This window comes from Neltuma alba, unplaced genomic scaffold (assembly GCF_004799145.2).
Source record: "Neltuma alba isolate B1F8T4 unplaced genomic scaffold, ASM479914v2 tig00010783_pilon, whole genome shotgun sequence".
Classification (NCBI taxonomy): Eukaryota; Viridiplantae; Streptophyta; class Magnoliopsida; order Fabales; family Fabaceae; genus Neltuma; species Neltuma alba.
In genome coordinates, this window is record NW_021635601.1 from 64,763 (window position 1) to 86,340 (window position 21,578).

A 21,578-nucleotide genomic window follows, 5' to 3' on the forward strand; every position below is an offset into this window, starting at 1 on the left:
GGCGGGGGAGGGAGGAGATGAGAGAGGCAGAGGGTGAGAGAGAGGAGGAGGAGGAGGAGAAATAATATAAGGGTGAAAAAAGAACTGGTCTTAAGGTTTGATGTAATATTATTGAGGGTTGGTGAAGACAGTGTGTGTTTGGAGGGACAATTGTACAAACAAACAAGACAAAACGGAAAAAAAGAAAGTAAAGAAATTAAATTTGTTTTTAAAAAAATAAAATTGGATTAAAAAAACAAAATTAAGTCCAAGTGTGTGAAAAATGAGAGTGTGTGCGCTAATAATAGTGAGAGAGACATATTTTAGGAAGGTTAGAAGATGGTCATTGAAAGAGTCATTGTCGTGTCTTTTACGTGGGAAGTTTTAGGGTTTTGTTGAGACAAAAGGTGAAGAGGGTTTTTCGGACAAGAAAATTATCAATACGTACAGGGCTTGGTGTCATTAATGTATCATAAATATAAGAGATTATTGAGTCGTTACTTTGCAATACAAGTATAATTTATTAATTTTCTTAGGAATGATTGTTTAGTATTCCCTTCGTCTCTTATTATAAGATCTAATTTTTTAAATAAGTTTGTCCCTTTTCATAAAATCTTTTTTTAGTTTATCTGAATATTTAAGGGGAAATCACAAATAAAGACCCTTGAATTAGCAAAATCACTCTATGGTCACCTGAATATGCTAAATTACTATGAGGGACCTGGTCTCAAATTGTAATTATGAAATTATGGCCAAATTACCAAAATACCCCTCTTTAATTTATTTTTTTTTAAAAAAAAGAAAGCCACTACCTCACCGGAATCCGGCCACCGGCGCCGGAGCTCCGGCGGCCGCTTCCGGCCACTGTCGGCGGCAGGACGCCGGAGTCTGGCCGCCGGAGCTCCGGCGCCCGCGGCCACTTCCGGCCGTCTTCCTTTGTTTTTTTTTTGAAACTGTTTTTTTTTTTTTTAAATTGGGGGGAAGTGGATCCCCCCAACCTAATGCTTCCCAAAATAAGGAATGACCATTGAGCCAACAAATTTTTGTTAACATTATGATGCAAAAAAAAATATAAGTTAACTCATTTACTCTTGTTTCAGGTGATAACAACAATACATTTGGAAATAACAAGTTCTGATTATAAAATAACACGTCTGGAATAAAAATTTAACAATATGTTTTTTTTATAACAATAAATTTTGTTGCAGGCAATAACAACAATACATTTAAAAATAACAAGTTCTGATTATAAAATAACAAGTTTGGGATTAAAATTTAACAACACGTTTTTTTTTATAACAACACACTTTATTTCAAGTGATAACAACAATACATTTAAAAATAACAAGTTCTGATTATAAGATAATAAGTCTGGGATTAAAATTTAACATGATGTTTTTTTTTATAACAACACACTTTGTTTCAAGTGATAACAACAATACATTTGGAAATAACAAGTTCTGATTATAAAATAACAAGTCTGGAATTAAAATTCAACAACACCTTTTTTTTATAACAATTAATTATTTTATACTTTTGGAAAATAAATTATTTATAACTTATAAAAAGTACTTGTAATCTATTTAATTTGCTAAAAAAATTATTTTTATCTCCAATTTATAACCAGAACTTGAAGTATAATTTTTTATAGATTAAAAATACTTTTTTATTGTTCAAATTTATAAATAAAATTTAGGGAAAATGGCAACACACTTTTTTAATTTTTTTTAAAATTTTTAATCTATATATCTATACAACTTATTATAAATCAAACTACTTCTTATAAATTATAAATAGTACAATTTATTGTGGATTAAAAATACTTTTTGACTGCTTAAATTTATAAATGAAATTTATCTCTAATTTATAATTAAAAATACTATTTTATTCTTTAAATATAAAAACTATTTTTAATATTTAAAGAATGAAATAATATAAAATTTATACTATGATTAATAAATCAAAAATGCCTTATTATAAATACTTTATAATTTATAAGAAGTAGTTTGATTTATAATGAGTTGTATAGATATACAAATTAAAAAGTATTTTTTTAGAGAAATAAATATATTAAAAATATTTTTTATAAGTTATAAATAATTTATTTTTTAAAAGTATAAAATAATTAATTGTTATAAAAAAACGTGTTGTTAAATTTTAATCCTAGACTTATTATCTTATAATCAGAACTTGTTATTTTTAAATGTATTGTTGTTATCACTTGAAACAAAGTGTATTGTTATAAAAAAAAAACGTGTTATTAAATTTTAATCCCAAACTTGTTATTTTATAATCAGAACTTGTTATTTTTAAATGTATTGTTGTTATTACCTGCAACAAAATTTATTGTTATAAAAAAACATATTGTTAAATTTTTATTCCAGACGTGTTATTTTACAATCAGAACTTGTTATTTCCAAATGTATTGTTGTTATCACTTGGAACAAGAGTAAATGAGTTAACTTTTTTTTTTTTTTGTATCATAATGTTAACAAAAATTTGTTGGCTCAATGGTCATTCCTTATTTTGGGAAGCATTAGGTTGGGGGATCAAATCCCCCCAACCTCACTTCCCCCCAATTTAAAAAAAAAAAGTTTCAAAAAAAAAAAACAAAGGAAGATCGCCGGAAGCGGCCGCCGGTGCCGGAGCTCTGGCGGCCGAACCCCGGCGTCCGGCCCCCGACCGTGGCCAAAAGCGGCCGCCGGAGCTCCGGCGCCGGTGGCCGGATTCTGGTGAGGCAGTGGCTTTCTTTTTTAAAAAAAAAATTAAAGAGGGGTATTTTGGTAATTTGGCCATGATTTCATAATTACAATTTGAGACCAGGTCCCTCATAGTAATTTAACATATTCAGGTGACCATAGAGTGATTTTGCTAATTCGAGGGTCTTTATTTGTGATTTCCCCAATATTTAATACATTATTACCTATTTTACTCCTAATTTAATGCATTTAATATATTCTCTTTCTTCATTTATCTCATTATTACTCTATCACATCTAACCATTTAAATATAGGGGCATATTTGAAAAAAAATTATATTTGCTACATATTAATTACTTTTAACTAATTTTAACTATTTTTTTAAACCGCGCAATTTAGTTAAAAAGATCTTATAATAAGGGACAGAGTAGTAAGAAACATTTTTTTTCTTTTATAAAAAAAAAATAGATGAAATGAGTTTTAAAAATTCGCCAAGATCAAAACATGCTTTCAAACTTAAAAATTTAAATGTTTACAAAAATACTTACAAATTATCCACCAATAAAATTCTCATATTGACAGTACAATTGAAATTCACGACCTTATAACCAAGTTGACTTTTTATCAATTAAACTAACTTTTGCTGACAACTCTATAGTTTATGTCCAGAACTCGAGTCTTGTAAATTTTAAAATATATATATATATATATATATATATATGTGTATTGACAGACATATTTTAGGAAGGTTAGAAAAAGGTCATTGAAAGAGTCATTGTCGTGTCTTTTACGGGGGAAGTTTTAGGGTTTTGTTGAGACAAAAGGTCAAGAGGGTTTTTCGGACAAGAAAATTATCAATATGTACAGGGCTTGATGTCATTAAGGTATCATGCATAAATATAAGAGATTATTGAGTCGTTACTTCGTAATACAAGTAATGATTTTCTTCTGGTAGGAAGAAAGAACTCTTGAGGCACAGATAGAATAATGTTCTTACTAGGAATGATTGAGTAGTTAAGAAACTTCGAGCCTGTTTGTTTTTGTTTTTTGTATTCTTGTTCTCAAAACAATTTTATAAAATTATTTCTTAAAACAATTTTTGAAAACAAAAAACAAAAGAATTTGTTTGGATAATAATTTTAAAAATCATATTTGAAAAACAAATCATACAAAATCATACTTGATAGATGATAGTTATCGCTAGTAATGATAAGTGGTGGATAATAGATAAGAAGAGAAGAAGATTTCTCAAAATTTTTCAAAATAAAAAATAAAAAGCTTAAAAACAAAAGCAAGAAAACAATGTGAAAGTTGTTTTGGCTTTTTAGTTTTTAAAAACTTGTTATTGTTTTTTGTTTTTTAAAACAAATAACTAAAAACAAATTACCAAACAAGTAGTTTTGTTTTTATGTTTTTAAAAACAAAAAATTGTTTTCAAAACAAGAAACCAAACAGTCCTTTCAGTTTTTTTTAGGTAAAGAAAAATTGAAGTGATTTAGATCTCAAGAGCTTAACACAACTAAAACATGTGTCTTGACTTAAAAAGCGCTTACAGATTATCTACCAATAAAGTTCTCACACCAGCAACAAAATTTAAACTTATAAGTTATGAACTGATTGCTTACAAATTAGATCAACTCTTGCCACCAATTTTATAGTTTATATCTTAAACTCAAGTCTTATAAATCGGTTAAAAAAAATGTGTATTGAGAGTTTTCCTTCAATTGGAACATACCCAACTCAAATCTGAATGATTTGTTATCGAAAATAGAATAATTTGTTAATCCCTCCTAAAATTTAATTGGAAAAACAAGCATCATGAATACAAGTAAATTAACTTCAATCTTATCATAATATATCATACTGAAAATGACCTGACTCAACCTTCACTAGTCAGTTTGAGCACGTATTTTACCAAGTCTGCCTACAGACAAATCATCATAATATTGAATTATTGATGAATCTTTCCGTTCAAATTTTCTTTCTTCCTTCCCTTTTTCTTTTTCTTTTTCTTTTTTTTCCGGTAACAATTAAGCTTTGCTGAATTTGCTGTTAGGAAATTTCATCCAAAACGGACATTAAAAATAGCAATTCCCTGACACTAACATCAAAATTTACAGTTTTGTGGTAAACACAACCACAATAGCCTGTGCCACTTGAAACGCCATTTATAGTATATACTTCCATTGGCTCTTAGCACAACAACCATAAATTTGTTAATCTAGATCATCCAAATTAGATTCATACAGTCCAAATCTTATTTTAACAATAAGCACACATAATGATGAGCCCCAAGTCCATTTTCTCATGGTATACTGAAGCTTATTCGGTGAAATTCATATCTTCTATATCAATCATGTACACGGTACATAGTATATATACAGCAGAAGAGAATCTGGGAAATATAGAGAGATTACACCGAGAGAGATATTCGGGATAGGGAGAGATAATCGGAATGAATTAAATCTACTCTAATCTCCTAAAATCTATCTATCAATAATTAATAATTATTTCTATATTAACCACACTCCCCCTCAAGTTGGATCATAGATGCTAATCATATCCAACTTGCTCATGAAATTTTCAAATATGTCTTCCGGTAGCCCCTTGGTGAGAATATCTGCTAGTTGCTGTTTTGAGGGTACGTAGGATAGGCATATAATTCCATCCTCCACTTTCTCTCGAATGAAATGCCGGTCAACATCCACATGTTTGGTTCTGCTGTGCTGAACTGGATTTAAAGCCATGTTTAGGGCAGCTTTGTTGTCACAGAATAGTTTCAGTGGTCCACTAATCTGTAAATGAGCTTCTGCAACTACTCTCTCCAGCCACAAACCCTCCATGATACCTTGTGCTAAGGCTCTTAACTCAGATTCTGCACTGCTCTTGGAGACAACTTTTTGTTTTTGACTTTGCCATGTTACAAGATTGCCCCATATAAACGTACAGTACCCAGATGTTGATCTGCTATCTTCTCGAGCTCCCGCCCAATCGGCATCAGTGTAAATTTCCACTGTTCTAGAGTCACTTTTCTTAAAGAACAATCCTCTTCCAGGTGTTCCTTTTAAGTATCTTAAGATCCTGTAGGCTGCATCTATATGTTTTTTTCTGGGTGAATGCATGTGTTGGCTAGCCACACTTACTGCAAAAGCTATGTCTGGCCTTGTATGTGATAAGTAGATTAACTTTCCAACCAACCTCTGGTATCTTCCAATGTCTACTGGCTCCTCATCTTTCCTTTGCTTCTGTTTTTCTTCTTCAGTCATGATTTTCTTTTTCTTGTTATGGCTCTTTTTGGTACTTATAGGAGTTTTGCTTGGTCGGCATCCAAGCATACCAGTTTCCTTGAGTAGATCCAGAATATACTTCCTTTGAGAGACATAAATTCCTTTCTGTGACCTTGCAACTTCCATTCCAAGGAAGTACTTTAAATTGCCTAGATCCTTGACCTCAAATTCCCGGTTTAGAGCACCTTTTATTCTCTCAATTTCTGTTGTATCATCTCCGGTAAGAATGATGTCATCCACGTAGACAATGAGAATTGTTGTCAATATCCCATTCTTTTTGACAAACATTGTATGATCAGATAGACTTTGCTTATAGCCTTCTACTCTTAGGACCTTGGAGAATCTGTCAAACCATGCTCTTGGTGATTGTTTCAGACCGTATAAGGATCTTTTTAACTTACATACCTGGTTTCTTCTTCCCTTGTCAAAACCTGGAGGTAAGGTCATGTATACTTCTTCTTTTAATTCCCCATTCAGGAATGCATTTTTGATGTCTAACTGTTGCAGTGACCAGTCCAGATTTGCTGCAATAGATAGTAATACTCTGATGGTGTTTAGTTTTGCTACTGGGGCAAACGTTTCATTGTAATCTATTCCATGGGTTTGAGTGAAACCCTTTGCTACCAGACGCGCTTTGAACTTGTTTAGTGAGCCATCTGCATTATACTTTGGGTTAAATACCCATTTGCATCCCACCATTTTCTTCCCCTTTGGTAAGTCAACTATTTCCCAGGTTCCATTCTTTTCCAATGCCACCATTTCTTCAATTACTGCTTTCCTCCATTCTGGATGTTCAAGTGCTTCATACACATTGTTAGGTACATTGATCCTGTCAAGCTCAATAACAAAAGCACGATAATGTTTTGATAGTGTGGCGTAGGATACATGCTTCTGAATAGGATGTGAGGTGCAAGAGCGTGCCTTCTTTCTCAAGGCAATGGGTAGATCATCTTCAATCATTAACTCAGTTTCTCTAGAATCTTTCACCGGTTCTGATTCTGGCACTGCCATGAGCATGTCAGTCTCTATTATCTCTTTATTTTTTCGAGAGTAGACCTTGTCGAACTTATTTTTGGTTGTGTCTCCCCCTGCTTTAGGCATTTGGTTAGGTTCAAGTGAAGGAGTCAAAGAAGGGATCGGTTCAGGTGATGGTACAGACTCAACAAGTGGAGGTATTGGTTCAGGCACATTTTCCTTAGGCTGAAATTCACTCCAACTCTCCCCCTGAATTGAAGACTTGGGAAAATAAGGCTCGTTTTCAGAGAAAGTGACATCGTGACTGACAAAGGAACGCTTGGAAACGGGGTCAAAGCATTTGTACCCTTTTTGAGTTGAAGAATAGCCAAGAAAGATACATTTAACAGCACGAGGATCAAATTTGGATTGGGTATGATGGAGATGGACAAAGACTGAGCACCCGAAGACACGAAGCAGAAGGGAATGATCAAGATGTGTGAGAGGATGATTTTGACGCAGTTTGTCTAAAGGAGAGACATAGGAAAGAACTCGACAGGGCATACGATTGATGAGATGGGTAGCTGTGAGAATGGCATCACCCCAGAAGAATTTGGGTACATTACATGTGAAAAGAAGAGCTCGAGCAACCTCAAGTAGATGGCGATTTTTGCGTTCCGCGATACCATTTTGTTGGGATGTATTTGGGCAGGAGCTATGGTGAACAATGCCGTTAGATTTCAAAAAATGGTGTAGGGAATGGTTAAAATACTCAGTACCGTTGTCAGAGTGCAAGACTTGAATAGAGGAATTGAACTGATTTTTGATAAGGTTGTGAAAATCCATGAATATAGATGAAACATCAGATTTGTCCTTAATTAAGTAGACCCAAGACATACGAGTATGGTCGTCAATAAACGTAACAAACCATTTAGCATTAGTACGATTCGGAGCACGTGACGGACCCCACACATCACTATGAATGATAGAGAACGGACGAGTTGGCTTGTATCGGGAAGCAGGAAAAGAGGAACGATGATGTTTTGCAAATTCACAAGAGTCACAATGAGGAAAAGAATTTTTATTAATGTTTAATTGAGGAAACAAGTGTTGCAAATAGGAAAAACTAGGATGACCCATCCTTTTATGCCATAAGGAAATATCATTATCGGAAGAGGAGACAACAACATGCAAGCGGGAACACAGTGCTCGTACGGTAGAAATATCCAGATAATAGAGACCTTCATGCTCTTTAGTTGTGCCAATCATCTTCCCCGAGGAGAGATCCTGAAATAGACAATGAGTGGGAAAGAAATAAGCACCACAATTCGCATGTTTAGTCAACTTGCTAATAGATAAAAGATTACAAGCCAGATGTGGGACATGCAGGACAGATTTGTAGGGAATGGAATAATATGGAGAATAATTCTCTTGTATTTCATTGATCAGAATATACACATATATATACAAGTGAGAGGAGCCTCTGCATTAATGGCTCATTATGATAATATCATATCCTATCAAATCCTAATCATAATTACATAATATTTACATATCAAATCATATCATATCTCTACACTCCCCCTCAAGTTGGAGCATAAATGTTAAGCATGCCCAACTTGTCACACAGATAGTCAACACGAGTCCCATTTAGAGCTTTAGTTAGAAGGTCGCCTAATTGATCACTAGAACGCACATATCCAGTGGAGATGAAGTTCTCCTTAAGCTTGTCTCTGATAAAATGACAATCAATCTCAATATGTTTGGTACGTTCATGGAACACAGAATTGGAGGCTATATGTAGGGCAGCCTTATTGTCACACCACAACTTTGCTGGCAAAGTGGTTTTGAGGCCAACTTCCTTTAATAGCTGATATATCCAGATTATCTCACATACAGACTGTGCCATAGCTCGGTATTCTGCCTCTGCGCTCGATCTGGACACCACATTTTGTTTCTTGCTTTTCCAGGACACCAGATTCCCGCCCACAAAGACACAGTATCCTGTAGTAGACCGTCTCGTGGCCTTTGATCCACCATGATCCGCATCACAGAAGCACTCAATGTCTGTATGGCCATGATTTTTGTATAATATCCCACGACCTGGACATCCCTTCAAATAATGTAACACGTGCTCCAAGGCTTCCCACTGTCTGACAGTCGGGGATGCCATGAACTGGCTTAGTACACTGACTGGATAAGTAATATCCGGACGAGTTACAGTGAGATAGTTTAACTTGCCAATCATTCTCCTGTACCTCTCAGGATTCTCAAATGGTTTGCTCTTCTGAGCCTCAAGCATCCGTTTTCATCATCAAGAGAATCATCGAGTGGTATGCTCCCATCAGCGTCAAGGAGTGGGTTGTGAACCATAGGAAACTTAGTCGGTGCTGCTCCCAACTTTCCAGTTTCCTTCAGGAGGTCAAGAACATATTTGCGCTGTGTCAGTAATATGCCCTTCTTGCTTCTCATAACTTCAATACCTAGAAAGTATGTCAGAGAGCCCAGATCCTTCGTCTGAAAGTGGGAATTAAGAAAGGACTTGAGGGACGAGATGCCCGAACCATTACTGCCTGTGATCACAATGTCATCTACATATACCACCAAGAGAATCATGCCAGCCGCTGTTCTTTGATAAAATACAGAATGATCGCACTTGCTTTGGCTCATGCCAAATTTCTGTACGACAGTACTGAACCGGTCAAACCATGCACGAGGGCTTTGCTTCAAACCATACAAGGACCTCTTAAGGCGACATACTTTCCCATGCTCCCCCTGAGCAACGAACCCAGGTGGTTGCTCCATATAGACCTCTTCATGAAGATCACCATGTAAGAATGCATTTTTAATGTCTAATTGATGTAGATCCCAATCATAAGTAGCAGCCAGAGAGATGAACAGACGGACAGATGAGAGCTTAGCAACAGGAGAAAAGGTTTCGGAATAGTCAATGCCATAGGTTTGTGCATAACCTTTAGCCACAAGGCGAGCCTTAAGGCGGTCAAGTGTGCCGTCAGCCTTAGTTTTCGGAGTGAACACCCATTTACATCCAATGGCCTTTTTACCCGCCGGTAAATCGACCAGGGTCCATGTACCAGCCCGATCAAGGGCCGCCATCTCCTCTTCCATTGCAGCACGCCAACCTGAGTGGGCCAAGGCTTCACGAATAGTTCTGGGCACAGAGATAGTATCTAGGGAGGCAACAAAGGAACTGGACACAGGAGACAAGCGGTCATATGAAACAAAGGACGAAATAGGATGGGCACAAGTACGTTTACCTTTGCGAAGGGCAATGGGTAGATCAAGAGAGGCATCCGGGTCTGGAACAGGAGGTGTCTCAGGATTAGGGTCAGAACGAGGTTCAGTGTTGCTCAACTCAGGATCTGAGGGCGAGGCGGACCAGGGAGGAATAGAAGCTGGCGTGGCGGTAGTAATCTCCTTTGACCGTCGTGTATACACACGATCAAATGGTTGAACGAGTGCGGGAGCGGGTGCTTGCGACGACAGTGATGGTGAGGTGACAGAGTATATTAGAAGGTCATCCTCCTCCGCAGGTGGAGCAGGTGGGGAAGAATGCGAGAAATATGGTGTGGACTCCTGAAAGGTGACATCTGCAGATACTAAATAATGATTGAGAGTAGGTGAGAAACAACGATAACCTTTTTGGACCCGAGAGTATCCAAGGAAGACACATTTAAGCGACTTGGGGTCTAACTTTGAAATAGATGGACGTACATCCCGCACAAAACAGACACACCCAAATATCTTAGGAGCAATAGGGAACAAAGGCTTAGAAGGAAAGAGGGTAGAAAAAGGAGAGTTACCATCAAGAACAGAGGAAGGCATTCGATTAATAAGGAAGCAGGCAGTGGAGACCGCGTCAGCCCAAAATGGTTTAGGAACCTGCATTTGAAACAAAAGTGCACGGGCCACCTCAAGTAGGTGGCGATTTTTTCTTTCTGCAACACCATTTTGAGCTGGTGTATCGACACAAGACGACTGATGAAGTATACCATTTTGAAGCATGTAAGATTGGAACGAAGCAGAGAGATATTCTTTAGCATTATCACTTCGTAAGGTGCGAATAGAAACATTAAATTGAGTTTTAATCTCAGCACAAAAGGCACAAAAATGGAAAACAATTCAGAACGATGTTTCATTAAATATAACCAAGTTGTCCGGGAATAATCATCAACAAATGTAACAAAGTATTTAAACCCTGCTTTGGACTCTACAGGACAAGGACCCCAAACATCAGAATGGACTAACTCAAAAGGGGATGAAACCCATTTATTGACACGAGACACTAAAGGAAGACGATGATGCTTGGCAAACTGACATGACTCACAATCTAAAGACGACAAATGCTGAAATTGAGGATAAACTTTCTTAAGAGAAGATAGAGACAAATGACCCAATCGACAATGAACTTCAAAGGGAGAATGACTGCTAGCGCAAGCTACCGCATGAGACACCCGATCATCCAGTATATAGTGCCCGCCAGATTCATAACCTCTACCAATAATCCGCCTCGTCAAAAGATCCTGTATCAAGCAATGAGAAGGAAAAAGTGAGACCCAACAGTTTAGTTGACGGGTGAGTTTACTGGGAGATAGGAGATTAAAAGCAAGTTTAGGAACATTTAGCACAGATGACAAACGGATAGAGGGTGTGGGATTAACAGTGCCAAAACCGAGAACTTGAGACTGGGAACCATCAGCGATGGAAACACTTGACGGATTGGCAAAAGCATTATAAGAGGAGAAGAGATGGCTGTTACCTGTCATATGATCAGTAGCCCCAGAATCTATGATCCACTTTGAGGAAGAAGAAGCAAGGGCAGTAGCATTATTACCTGTTGTAGCTGCGGCACTCACAGACGGTGTAGTAGATTTTAACTGGGCATACTCAGCAGCAGAAATCGTGACTGTGTCACTGGCTTGTGTAGCCACGTGGGCACTGGCTTGTGTAGCCACGTGGGCAGAGTTATTCCGTTGCTGTTTATTCTGAAGTTTTCTACATGTGCGTTTTGTATGCCCCGGTTCTTTGCAGTAATAACACACTACCCCACTGGAGTCAGAAGGGGCTCCCCCTTGCTTCGAACCACCACGGGTAGGCCCCCCGCGGTTATCAATGGGACTACGAGTCTCATAGGTGCCCTTACTGAGCAAGGCACTTGTAGGAATACTAGCAGCTGGTGGCAAGAGATTCTCAGCTCTCATTACTCTGGAAAACACATCTTGAAGGTCAGAAATTTCAGATCCGGATAAGATTTGAGACCGAACTGTGTCGTACTCAGGTGGGAGACCAGTAAGAAAGCTCATAATAGCCATTTGCTCCCGTTGCTTATGCTGAACCTTCAAGTCAGCAGTAAGAGGCATTAACACATTCAGTTCTTCATACATCCTTTTAAAGTCCATAAAGTAGGCTTTGAGAGGACGATCCTGTTTTTCAGAACGATAGAAAGCTTTGCAGACCTCGTAAACACGAGAGATATTTCCTTTTCCTGAATACAAAAAATCTAAATAATCCATTAGTTCCTTAACCAATTCACAGTGATTAATAGAGGGAATAATCTCACTGTCAATGGAATTACGGATCTGGAAATAGCCGTGCATCATCCCGCAACCAGGTCTTTTTGGAATCAGTTGTTGGAGGATCATCAGTCAGATGGTCTTCCTTCTCAATGCTCCGCAGATAGAGGCGAATGGTTTTACTCCAATCCAAATAATTTACCCAAGTCAACTTGTGATCAGTAACTTTAGTAATAGTTGGGACAAGCTCTGAGACAGATTTAATTTCCGCCATAGATGAAGTGCACTAACCAAAGGGAATGCGAAAGAGTGTTACACAGGAACACAAAGCACAATACCTGGATTACCTAATGAATACCAAAGCAGTGAAAAGGCCAACAGCTACACAGGGAGCTGCAAACAGAACTGAATTGCACAAACAGTGTGCCGGAGATGCGCCAGAAACGAAACAGAACGCTAGAAAGTAATAACCGTACGGACCGTACGGAAGCCGATGAATAGTGCAGAGCGTACGGACACTGTACGGACGCCGAGTGAACACTGCATAGCGCCGGAAAGTCGATGACCAGTGCAGAGCGTACGGACTGTACGGACACTATACGGACGCCGAGTGAACAGTGCAGGGCGGTGGCACCAAGGGAAGCGTCGGGAAGAGGGTCACGAGCTCACACAATAATTTTGGTACTGTAGCAACCGAAAATTAACACCCAGAAAGAAAATTCCCACGCTCTGATACCATGTAGGGAATGGAATAATATGGAGAATAATTCTCTTGTATTTCATTGATCAGAATATACACATATATATACAAGTGAGAGGAGCCTCTGCATTAATGGCTCATTATGATAATATCATATCCTATCAAATCCTAATCATAATTACATAATATTTACATATCAAATCATATCATATCTCTACAAGATTCAAGTTGGAGTGAATCAGAAATATGAACTGTGCCCTTCCCAGCAACAGTAGAGCCGGTGCCATTAGCTGTTGTAATCTTCTCATGACCAGCACAAGGGAAATAAGTGACAAACATACGGGCATCAGAGGTCATATGATCAGTAGCGCCTGTGTCAACGATCCACTTGGTAGAGGGAAACGAAGAATAAAGAGTAAACGGACCATTACCTTTACTGGCAACAGAGGCAGAAGCAACAAGAGAAGCAGCCTGTGGTTGGGGTGAAAGTCCCTTTAGTAAGTCAAGTAACTGAGTGAACTGGGCGGTAAGAGCAGCGGAAGAATCAGTGGACGCCGTATGTGGCTCCTGGGAGACATGATAACCGCGAGGTTTCCCTTTACAAGACTTCCAATCAGGAGGCTTGCCGTGAAGATCCCAGCAACGATCACGTGTGTGACCAGATTTCTTACAGTGATCACAAACGACCTTGGGCTTGGTGGATGGAGGTGCCGAACCGGTTGCCTTACTAACCAAGGCAGAGGAGTCAAATGCTTTGATGTCACTTGACATCGGGAGGGAAGGAATAGGCTCAGGCAGCATCACTTGACGTCGAGAGGCTTCCCTGCAGACCTCAGAGAAGGCTTCACGAGTAGACGGCAGGGATTGACGGCTCAAGATACGGCTACGGACATCATCGAATTCTGAATTGAGACCCGCGAGGAATTGAAATACCCGCTCCTTCTCAACATTATGTCTGTAACGCGCCGCATCGACAGAGGAAGACCATTCCTCAGTAGCGAGTAAATCCAGTTCTTGCCACAACGCGACAAGCTCAAGCCAATACTCGGTAACATGCCGAGTGCCTTGTTTAAGATGCCAAGTCCTGGTTTTGAGTGCATACATACGGGAGAGGTCTTCACCATCAGAGTACGAATCTCGCACAGCGTCCCAAATATCTTTAGCTGACGGCAGATACATGAAGCTCCGTTTGAGATGGGAAGACATGGCATTGATCAACCATGAGGATACCATAGAGTTTTCGGTGACCCACTTGGTCATATCGGGAGACGCAGGGTCAGACGGAGGTTTTGACTCACCTGTGATATAACCCAACTTTCCACGACCGCCGATCGCCAAGCGTACAGCCTGCGCCCATTCACGGTAGTTGCTATCCGTGAGTTTTTCCGAGACGATCACCATGGGAGATGAGTCGCCATTGGTAGTCGATCCAGAATAATGCTCGACACGGGGTGGGTCGGACGTGGAAGAAGACATGGTGGAATCCATCGACCTGGACGTAGTCGATTACAGGGAACAGTCGAACAGGGGACACGGTCGAGAACGACGCGACCAGAACCAGTGGGGCTCTAATACCATGAAGCTTATTCGGTGAAATTCATATCTTCTATATCAATCATGTACACAATACATAGTATATATACAGCAGAAGAGAATCTGGGAAATATAGAGAGATTACACCGAGAGAGATATTCGGGATAGGGAGAGATAATCGGAATGAATTAAATCTGCTCTAATCTCCTAAAATCTATCTATCAATAATTAATAATTATTTCTATATTAACCACATATACTTTCACTGGCTCTTAGGCCTTAGCAGTATAATCAACTAAAATATTTATAAGCACTTGTAAAATGCCTGGACTTCAAATGTAACAGAAATCAACGGGGCCAGTAAATAAGAATAAACAATGTAGACTACATGAAAATTACAGCCTCGTACTCCAAAGTCCACTACTTGCCTCAAATACTCGTTTGAAATCCCAAAAATAACCTACACTAACGACCCTCTCTCCCAACAAAATCGCACTATCATGTATAGAAACATGGAACATCATGCACGCAGAAATCTATTGTATGAAGACGTCCGGGGAAGGAAAACAAAATGCACTAGTAAGTTGGGACTGATGGATCAACCTTCATAGCATATGCATGGATTCCCCCAGATACATTGTATACTCTTCTAAATCCCTAATACAGAAACATCAACACAATCAGAAAAAGAAGTGGAATTTCAGTCCAGTAGTGCATTCATTAAAAGTTCACATTAACAACAGCAATAATGAAAAGCAACAGAAAATTGATAATTAACAGAAAACACAATAGCCTTGCTTGGAAACATGATGAAAACCTTAAACGAAACCAAAACTTGGCATTGTACCTGTGACTGCAACCACTTGGCAACTTGCAAGGACCGCACGCCATGATGACACTGCATTTTCAAAATCTAGTTACTGAACACATTGACAAATAGAATTGTGCAATGAAACACAGATTTGTTAGAGACTGCCAAAATTTTGGATTGCAGGATGCTATTGATAAGCAGTCAAGCACCTTTTAGTCAAAACATTCAATGAATATAAATTCAGTATAAAGTGAATCGAACTTAGATATAAATGAAAATACAATGTAATCAGATGAGGAACTATCAACTGGCAAACGACATGGAAAATGGCCGATACCTGGCTTGCAATAAACAAATGGAGAGAAAAACCTATAGAAATTCATATTCTAACCAAACCTATAGAAATTCATATTCTAACCAATCCTTTAGACAACACGTTAATTCAGTGCCATGGGCACAAGCATTAGTACTTGTGCAGGTACAGGTATTGGTATTGTGATATATACTAAATAAATCAAAGAAAGTCCCCCCCCCCCCACCAAAAAAATCCGTCCCCAGTTTTTCTCAAAATTAAGAAAACAATATTTAATTTAAAGAAAGTAAAATATCTCATCGACAAAAGAACAGTACAATATATTTGGTTCAATTTTAAATTGGAAATTGAATTTAAAGAACCAAAAACAAAAGTACTACAAGGCTGGTTTCCTAGGTTCCTCTTGTGAAACACCAACATCTTAAGATAGGTAGGTTGTACTCACCAAGACATATGTATCCTTGTTAGGGTCAAATGTGCTACTAATATCAGGTCCCCAATTTCCAAATTGTCGGAGGGGAAGAACCTTAAAACCTGGCAGACGTGCTTTCTCCCTGTATAAAAGGAATATACCAAGAAGTGGTAGAAAAACATAAATAAGCTGTTCATGTAAATAGAACAACCTGAGAGGAGGACATCAAGAAAACTAAAGAGAAAAATAGACAAAACAGTGGAAGAGCCTCTACATGAATATCTCACAGACAAATAGGAGTAGACTACCACTCTGTTTTCCATGGGATGCTTAAAAAAGGCTTTAATGTGGCAATGCTCTCAATGCTTTGGCAAAAAGAGTACATCAACTTTCTACTTTCTTCTCTTAATGAAACTTACTGCCTCCACCTTATCGCTTTAATATCATCACTCCTTCACTCAATTTAATCTTGTTTACACATGTAAAACAAACGCAATCATAACATCACATATTTTAATGATTCCTAACACCAGTTAGAGTTGAATGAAATAAAACCATACACTTCCTCAGGCTCTCGAACATCAATCAATTGTGCCTCCTCCATAAAGTTGGGATCTTGAATTTTCGCATGAAGCATGTCAGGCTGAATGTCTTGAAGAACAGTTTCTTCCCTATGGGAAAATCAGCAAATAAAAAAATACATGATACTGACTGAGAGACTACACATCCAGACATTAATCACCAGTTGAATATCCAATGTCGAAATATAGGCTCGATGTTGAACATACCTTTCAGATAAAACTTGAAGAAGGTGCCATCCAAATTTTGTTTTACACCTTACAACTTTGTTTAAAGGTGCATTAAACGCAGCGTCCTCAAATTCAGGAACCTGTCATAATATCACCATCATACATATGTTCAACACCCATTATAAAAGAAATGATCATTGGCTTAGATGGCGAAATAAATTTTTAGTTTTTTGCTTGAGCACCAGATGAACACAACAGCTTCTATTATCTAAAGAATCAAATGTCAAGAAATGATAACCACTTTTACCCAATATACACGAACAATCCATTTTTATAGCACAAAATTCAGTTTTAAGAGTCTTTCAAGGCAAAAAGGATTCAGAAGCAGCATAGTAGGTAAACAGTAATGCCAGAGCATGCCATATATAATTTACATCAATCAAAACATCAGATAAAAGATGTCTGATAAGAAAGGTAATGTGACCTCACAGTGCTCTCTAATTCAAAGGTCAACCAGAAAACTTCCTTTTGCATCATTAGCAGTACGAATTTTCAGCAGCGAAAAGAATATTGATAGAACTAAAATGAATAGTTTAGCTCATCTAAGACTCTTTGCAATGAAGAGGAACGACGCTATTTCTGCCAAAGTCAGCTCATAAGCATACTGTTCAGCATTTGGCAAAAAAATGCGCTTCACCTCTACAAGCACCATCTAATGAAATGAAACAGAACTGAAATGCTAAGCTCAGCTACTGAGTAAAAGTTATCGACCTGTTATTAAATTTTATCAGAAAATATTGAGCAGATAAAAACATTCAAGAACATCAGTTCTAAAATTTGTTATTCTTGATGCTCGTTATCTGAGTGACAAGGTGCCCGGATGTTAAGCAATACATTCATTTTATATATTTTGTTTTATATATTTTAGAATATCATAGATTGTGGGACCGAGAAGGCAAAGAGAACAACGATGAAATTCCGTAAGCATGTTGTGTAAACTGTTAAAGTTAGACCTATATATTCTTGTTTCTTCTAGTAAAATGAGTTAACTAGCAAATATTTCGGATCTCGTCACTCTTAATTTGAATTGATTTTAACGAAGTGCTATCTGATTAACTTACCATCTCCCCCTTTCTCACCCACCCAAGCATTCCTCCTTCATCTTTGGATGGGCATATTGAGTATTCTACCGCGAGATCACTCAAGTCTTCACCTGAAGTTGTACAGATATAGTAGCAAAGAACTACAAAGTTAAACAGCAGAAAAATTTCTTCCAAAGTGTATCTTTCAAATTTATAACCTATACATTCACTGAACAAAAAGTTCGCTAATTTGTTTTGTATAAACAACCATCTGTCAGATTTTAACACACTCAATCGGGAACGTTAAATAGTTTGATAGAATTATGATTTCCACAGACGTGGCAAAATAAATCCTTACCTGATGAGATTCTCTGCTGAAGATCCAATAGCAGCTTCTGGTCATCTTCATTGACAAGCAAATGTTGCACCAGGATCTCCCTAGCACCATCACCATTGTTGCTGCTGCTGCTGCTGCTGCACAAGGCTGACAGAGTGTACATTTGGAAATTCATCATTGGAAAGTATGAATACCATGTAAGCCTTGTCCCAAGATATGTCCCAGAGCGTTTTAAATATATGTAGGTGAAATACAGTTTTACTTCTTTTCTGTTGTATCAAAAAAAAAAAAAAAAGAATAAAGTTTTAGTGGCAGCCAATTACGGCCGCCATCAACGGCCAACAGAGTTTATCCGACTCCATGAAAATATGAAAGAGTAACTGTAAACACTTCACATTCACGCTCTGCATGCCCTCTCGCAGCATATGATTAATTATCAGTTCAAAAATTGTATCACCGTAATGACGATAACAATTTCTCAGAAAACAAAATAGCTTCATTTTTCATGCTGTTCATAAAAAAGTACACCCCAAAATTATACGCTTAGAATCAGATTGAAAAAGTCCCAACAAGCAGAAAATGGATTGGGGGGAAAGATTAAACCAATATGCAAATCCCACCAATAATCAGAAACGAAATCATGAAGTAATTCCAGAGAATTCGAAGGATTGGTACCTGCTACTTGGGGGCGTGACAACCCCGCTGGAGGAAGTAGTTGGTAGAAATTGAAGGAAGAAAGAGGGTGCAAAGGAATTTGAAATCTATGAGAGGAAACCTTGAGAGATGGGGAACAAGTGAAGGCGCGAAGATTGGAAGAAGAAGAGCAGGAGAGAGCGGGAATCAGAGATAGCCTCAAAGCACTGAGAGCTGGAGACGCTTTCATTGGAAAATGTGAAGCTCTTAGCATGGTTGCACAGAGTGAATCAAAATCGCGTAATGGAGGCACGATGCACAGCACCGTCGTTTGACAGCGTTTAACAGTTTGGGAGAATGACAATCAGGGGTCAGAAATTTAATTGCTCGTGAAAAGTAAATGATTACTTGCAATTAAACTTTTGATAATTAAACCTCCTCTTCTTTCAAGAAATCTTCATAATTCTCCTTCTACAGTTTCACTGATATTTCAAATCAACTGTGGGGTGTTTGGAGAACCCCAAAATCACTTTGTATTTTTTCTGAAATAAATTATTTCACATATTTATTGTATATATTATAAAAGTATTTTTAAAATTATAGTTTTGTTTTTATCCAAATATCCTTACAATGAAATTAAAGTTAAATTAGTGGAATAAAACTCTTTTCTGTATTTAATGACAATATTTCTGATCAAACAATATACTTTTTTATTCTATTTATAGGACATTTTTAACATATTTTATATAGATAAAAAAATTTAAACTGTATTAACTCTTTTTTAAAATATAACAAATATTCAATTTTACCCTTATTTAATATATATACTTTTAAAAAAATTAATTATCTACATTATAATAAATAAAAGACAAAAGAATATATTCATATTAAAATATTAATGAAATGACTCATAAATAAAACTGAAGTAAATCTTTTCTCTCTAATTTATAAATAGGACCAGAAAAATATATCAACAATTAATTAAATTTTATGACAAATTTAGTATTTTTAGTTGTTTTTATTAATATGTTGGAATTAATTAGAAGGTTTTTTTGTCAATCGAAAATCACAAAATTATTAATTTTTAAATATATTTCTTTGAATTTATATATAGATATACATTAAAAAAAACAAAAACATCGAAAAGTTGAGTTGTTGAATTTTAATGTACCGTAACCGCTAACCACCTAAGAATTTTGACACTCGTATATGGCAGATTATAACATGTTTATTAAGCAAATGAACTCTTACCCTTAAAAAAAAACTCCTGTTCTAGAAATTGTTTAAATTGAGTCTCATTGGAAGAAGTATATGGATTTATTATCAACTAAAATTATTGTATATGAAAATAGTTCATACAAGTGTGTGAGCTTATCGATTTATATAACACTGCATTGAGCTATGAGACTTAGTGCCCGTTTGGATGAGCAATTGGAAAAGCTGCTTATTGGAAAAGCAGCTTATGGATAAGTGAAGTGGGATATAAGCTAAATTGGATAAGCTGAATTGTGTTTGGATTGGAGTTCAGAAAAACCCGTTTGCAAAAGTGAGATTGGTAAAAAGCTGTTTGGATTATGGTTGAGTAAAAGTAAGTTTGGTTGTAAAATAATCAAAATGGGTATGAGTTTTAATAAATAGTAAAAAATAGGAAAAAAATAATTTCACATAATACAATGGAATTAAAATATAATACGAATAAGTGAATTAAATTTTTAAAATTTAGAGAAATCTAAAAAATTATTTTAAATATAAAGTGAAAGAAGGAAAAAATTGAATAGAGATAATATAATGATGAAGTAGAATTTATAAACGTATAAGAGTAATCAATAATTTTTTCCTAAAATATCCTTCACCCTTGAGAATCCAATTAATAAGAAGATAATGGATAATAATTGAAGGCAAAAATAAAAAGAGAATACTTAGGTCAAATTACTTGAATTGGTTAAAAATGTTTTATTGATGTGTGAATTAAAAGAAAACTTATCATAAACTAATAAGAAGTGCACCATTTGACAACATTAATTGATATCGAATGTAATTTGGGACTCAGATTTCTTTTGGAAGAATATGGCTCATTCCTCCTGTCTCCTACAACACGCGTTTACAGCGAGCAATTACAATCTATGCCAGGTTTAGCCCAAAACTCAGATCTAAAAATCAACAAACGTCAAGCATTCATCACAAAAATTCACTGATCGCTGAAACACAGCACAAAACCAGGCCAAGAAGAAAACATTCAGACAGGCTCATGCTCGATTTCAGTCTATCTATCAGCTCACAACAGATCAACAAACAAACAACTCTACATGCTTTGATTAATAGTATCAACACAAATCAGCCAACCTCACACAAATCAAACCAATCGACCAATCGGCCAACCTCACACAAATCAGAGCAATCCGACAGGGTGGACTCGCGTGATGAACGACCAGCCTCTCGGTCACTCAAAGCCAAAGCCAACTTGCTTCCTGTCACCGAGGGGACGCGACGGAGCTGACGGCAACCAAGTCTCGGTGGTTCTGGCTACGACGCGACGGAGGATGAGGGGAGGCAGC

At 37.1% G+C, this 21,578-nt stretch overlaps 2 protein-coding genes across 3 annotated transcripts; both read right to left on the reverse strand.

Moving 5' to 3' along the window:
• Nucleotides 1-11,052: 11,052 nt before the first annotated feature.
• LOC114759048 (uncharacterized) lies at nt 11,053-12,520 on the reverse strand. 2 transcript variants are annotated; one of them, XM_028948151.1, is made up of 2 exons: nt 11,775-12,520; nt 11,053-11,463 (listed from the first exon to the last, which is right to left on the reverse strand). In XM_028948151.1, the coding sequence occupies exons 1-2, from the start codon at nt 12,451-12,453 to the stop codon at nt 11,435-11,437; spliced, it is 708 nt and encodes a 235-aa protein (XP_028803984.1). In that variant the 5' UTR covers nt 12,454-12,520; the 3' UTR covers nt 11,053-11,434. The 2 variants fall into 2 exon arrangements, with proteins under 2 accessions (XP_028803984.1, XP_028803983.1); XM_028948150.1 differs by having other exon boundaries at nt 11,700-12,520.
• Nucleotides 12,521-14,943: 2,423 nt separating this feature from the next.
• LOC114759047 (rhodanese-like/PpiC domain-containing protein 12, chloroplastic) lies at nt 14,944-19,326 on the reverse strand. The gene is made up of 8 exons (XM_028948149.1): nt 19,066-19,326; nt 18,412-18,537; nt 18,093-18,184; nt 17,011-17,111; nt 16,783-16,893; nt 16,256-16,364; nt 15,534-15,584; nt 14,944-15,343 (listed from the first exon to the last, which is right to left on the reverse strand). The coding sequence occupies exons 1-8, from the start codon at nt 19,295-19,297 to the stop codon at nt 15,263-15,265; spliced, it is 903 nt and encodes a 300-aa protein (XP_028803982.1). The 5' UTR covers nt 19,298-19,326; the 3' UTR covers nt 14,944-15,262.
• Nucleotides 19,327-21,578: the final 2,252 nt, after the last annotated feature.

What these genes read in the sequence shown, in the direction of transcription:
- LOC114759048 (XM_028948150.1), bottom strand. Translation starts at nt 12,453, where the DNA reads ATGGATTATTTAGATTTTTTGTATTCAGGAAAAGGAAATATCTCTCGT. An exon ending in GGCTACTGATCATATGACAG is followed by an intron (nt 11,464 to 11,699) that starts GTAACAGCCATC and finishes TGCTTGATACAG; the next exon opens with GATCTTTTGACGAGGCGGAT.
- LOC114759047 (XM_028948149.1), bottom strand. Translation starts at nt 19,297, where the DNA reads ATGCTAAGAGCTTCACATTTTCCAATGAAAGCGTCTCCAGCTCTCAGT. An exon ending in GTCACGCCCCCAAGTAGCAG is followed by an intron (nt 18,538 to 19,065) that starts GTACCAATCCTT and finishes ACACTCTGTCAG; the next exon opens with CCTTGTGCAGCAGCAGCAGC. An exon ending in CCAAGTGGTTGCAGTCACAG is followed by an intron (nt 15,344 to 15,533) that starts GTACAATGCCAA and finishes TTTCTGTATTAG; the next exon opens with GGATTTAGAAGAGTATACAA.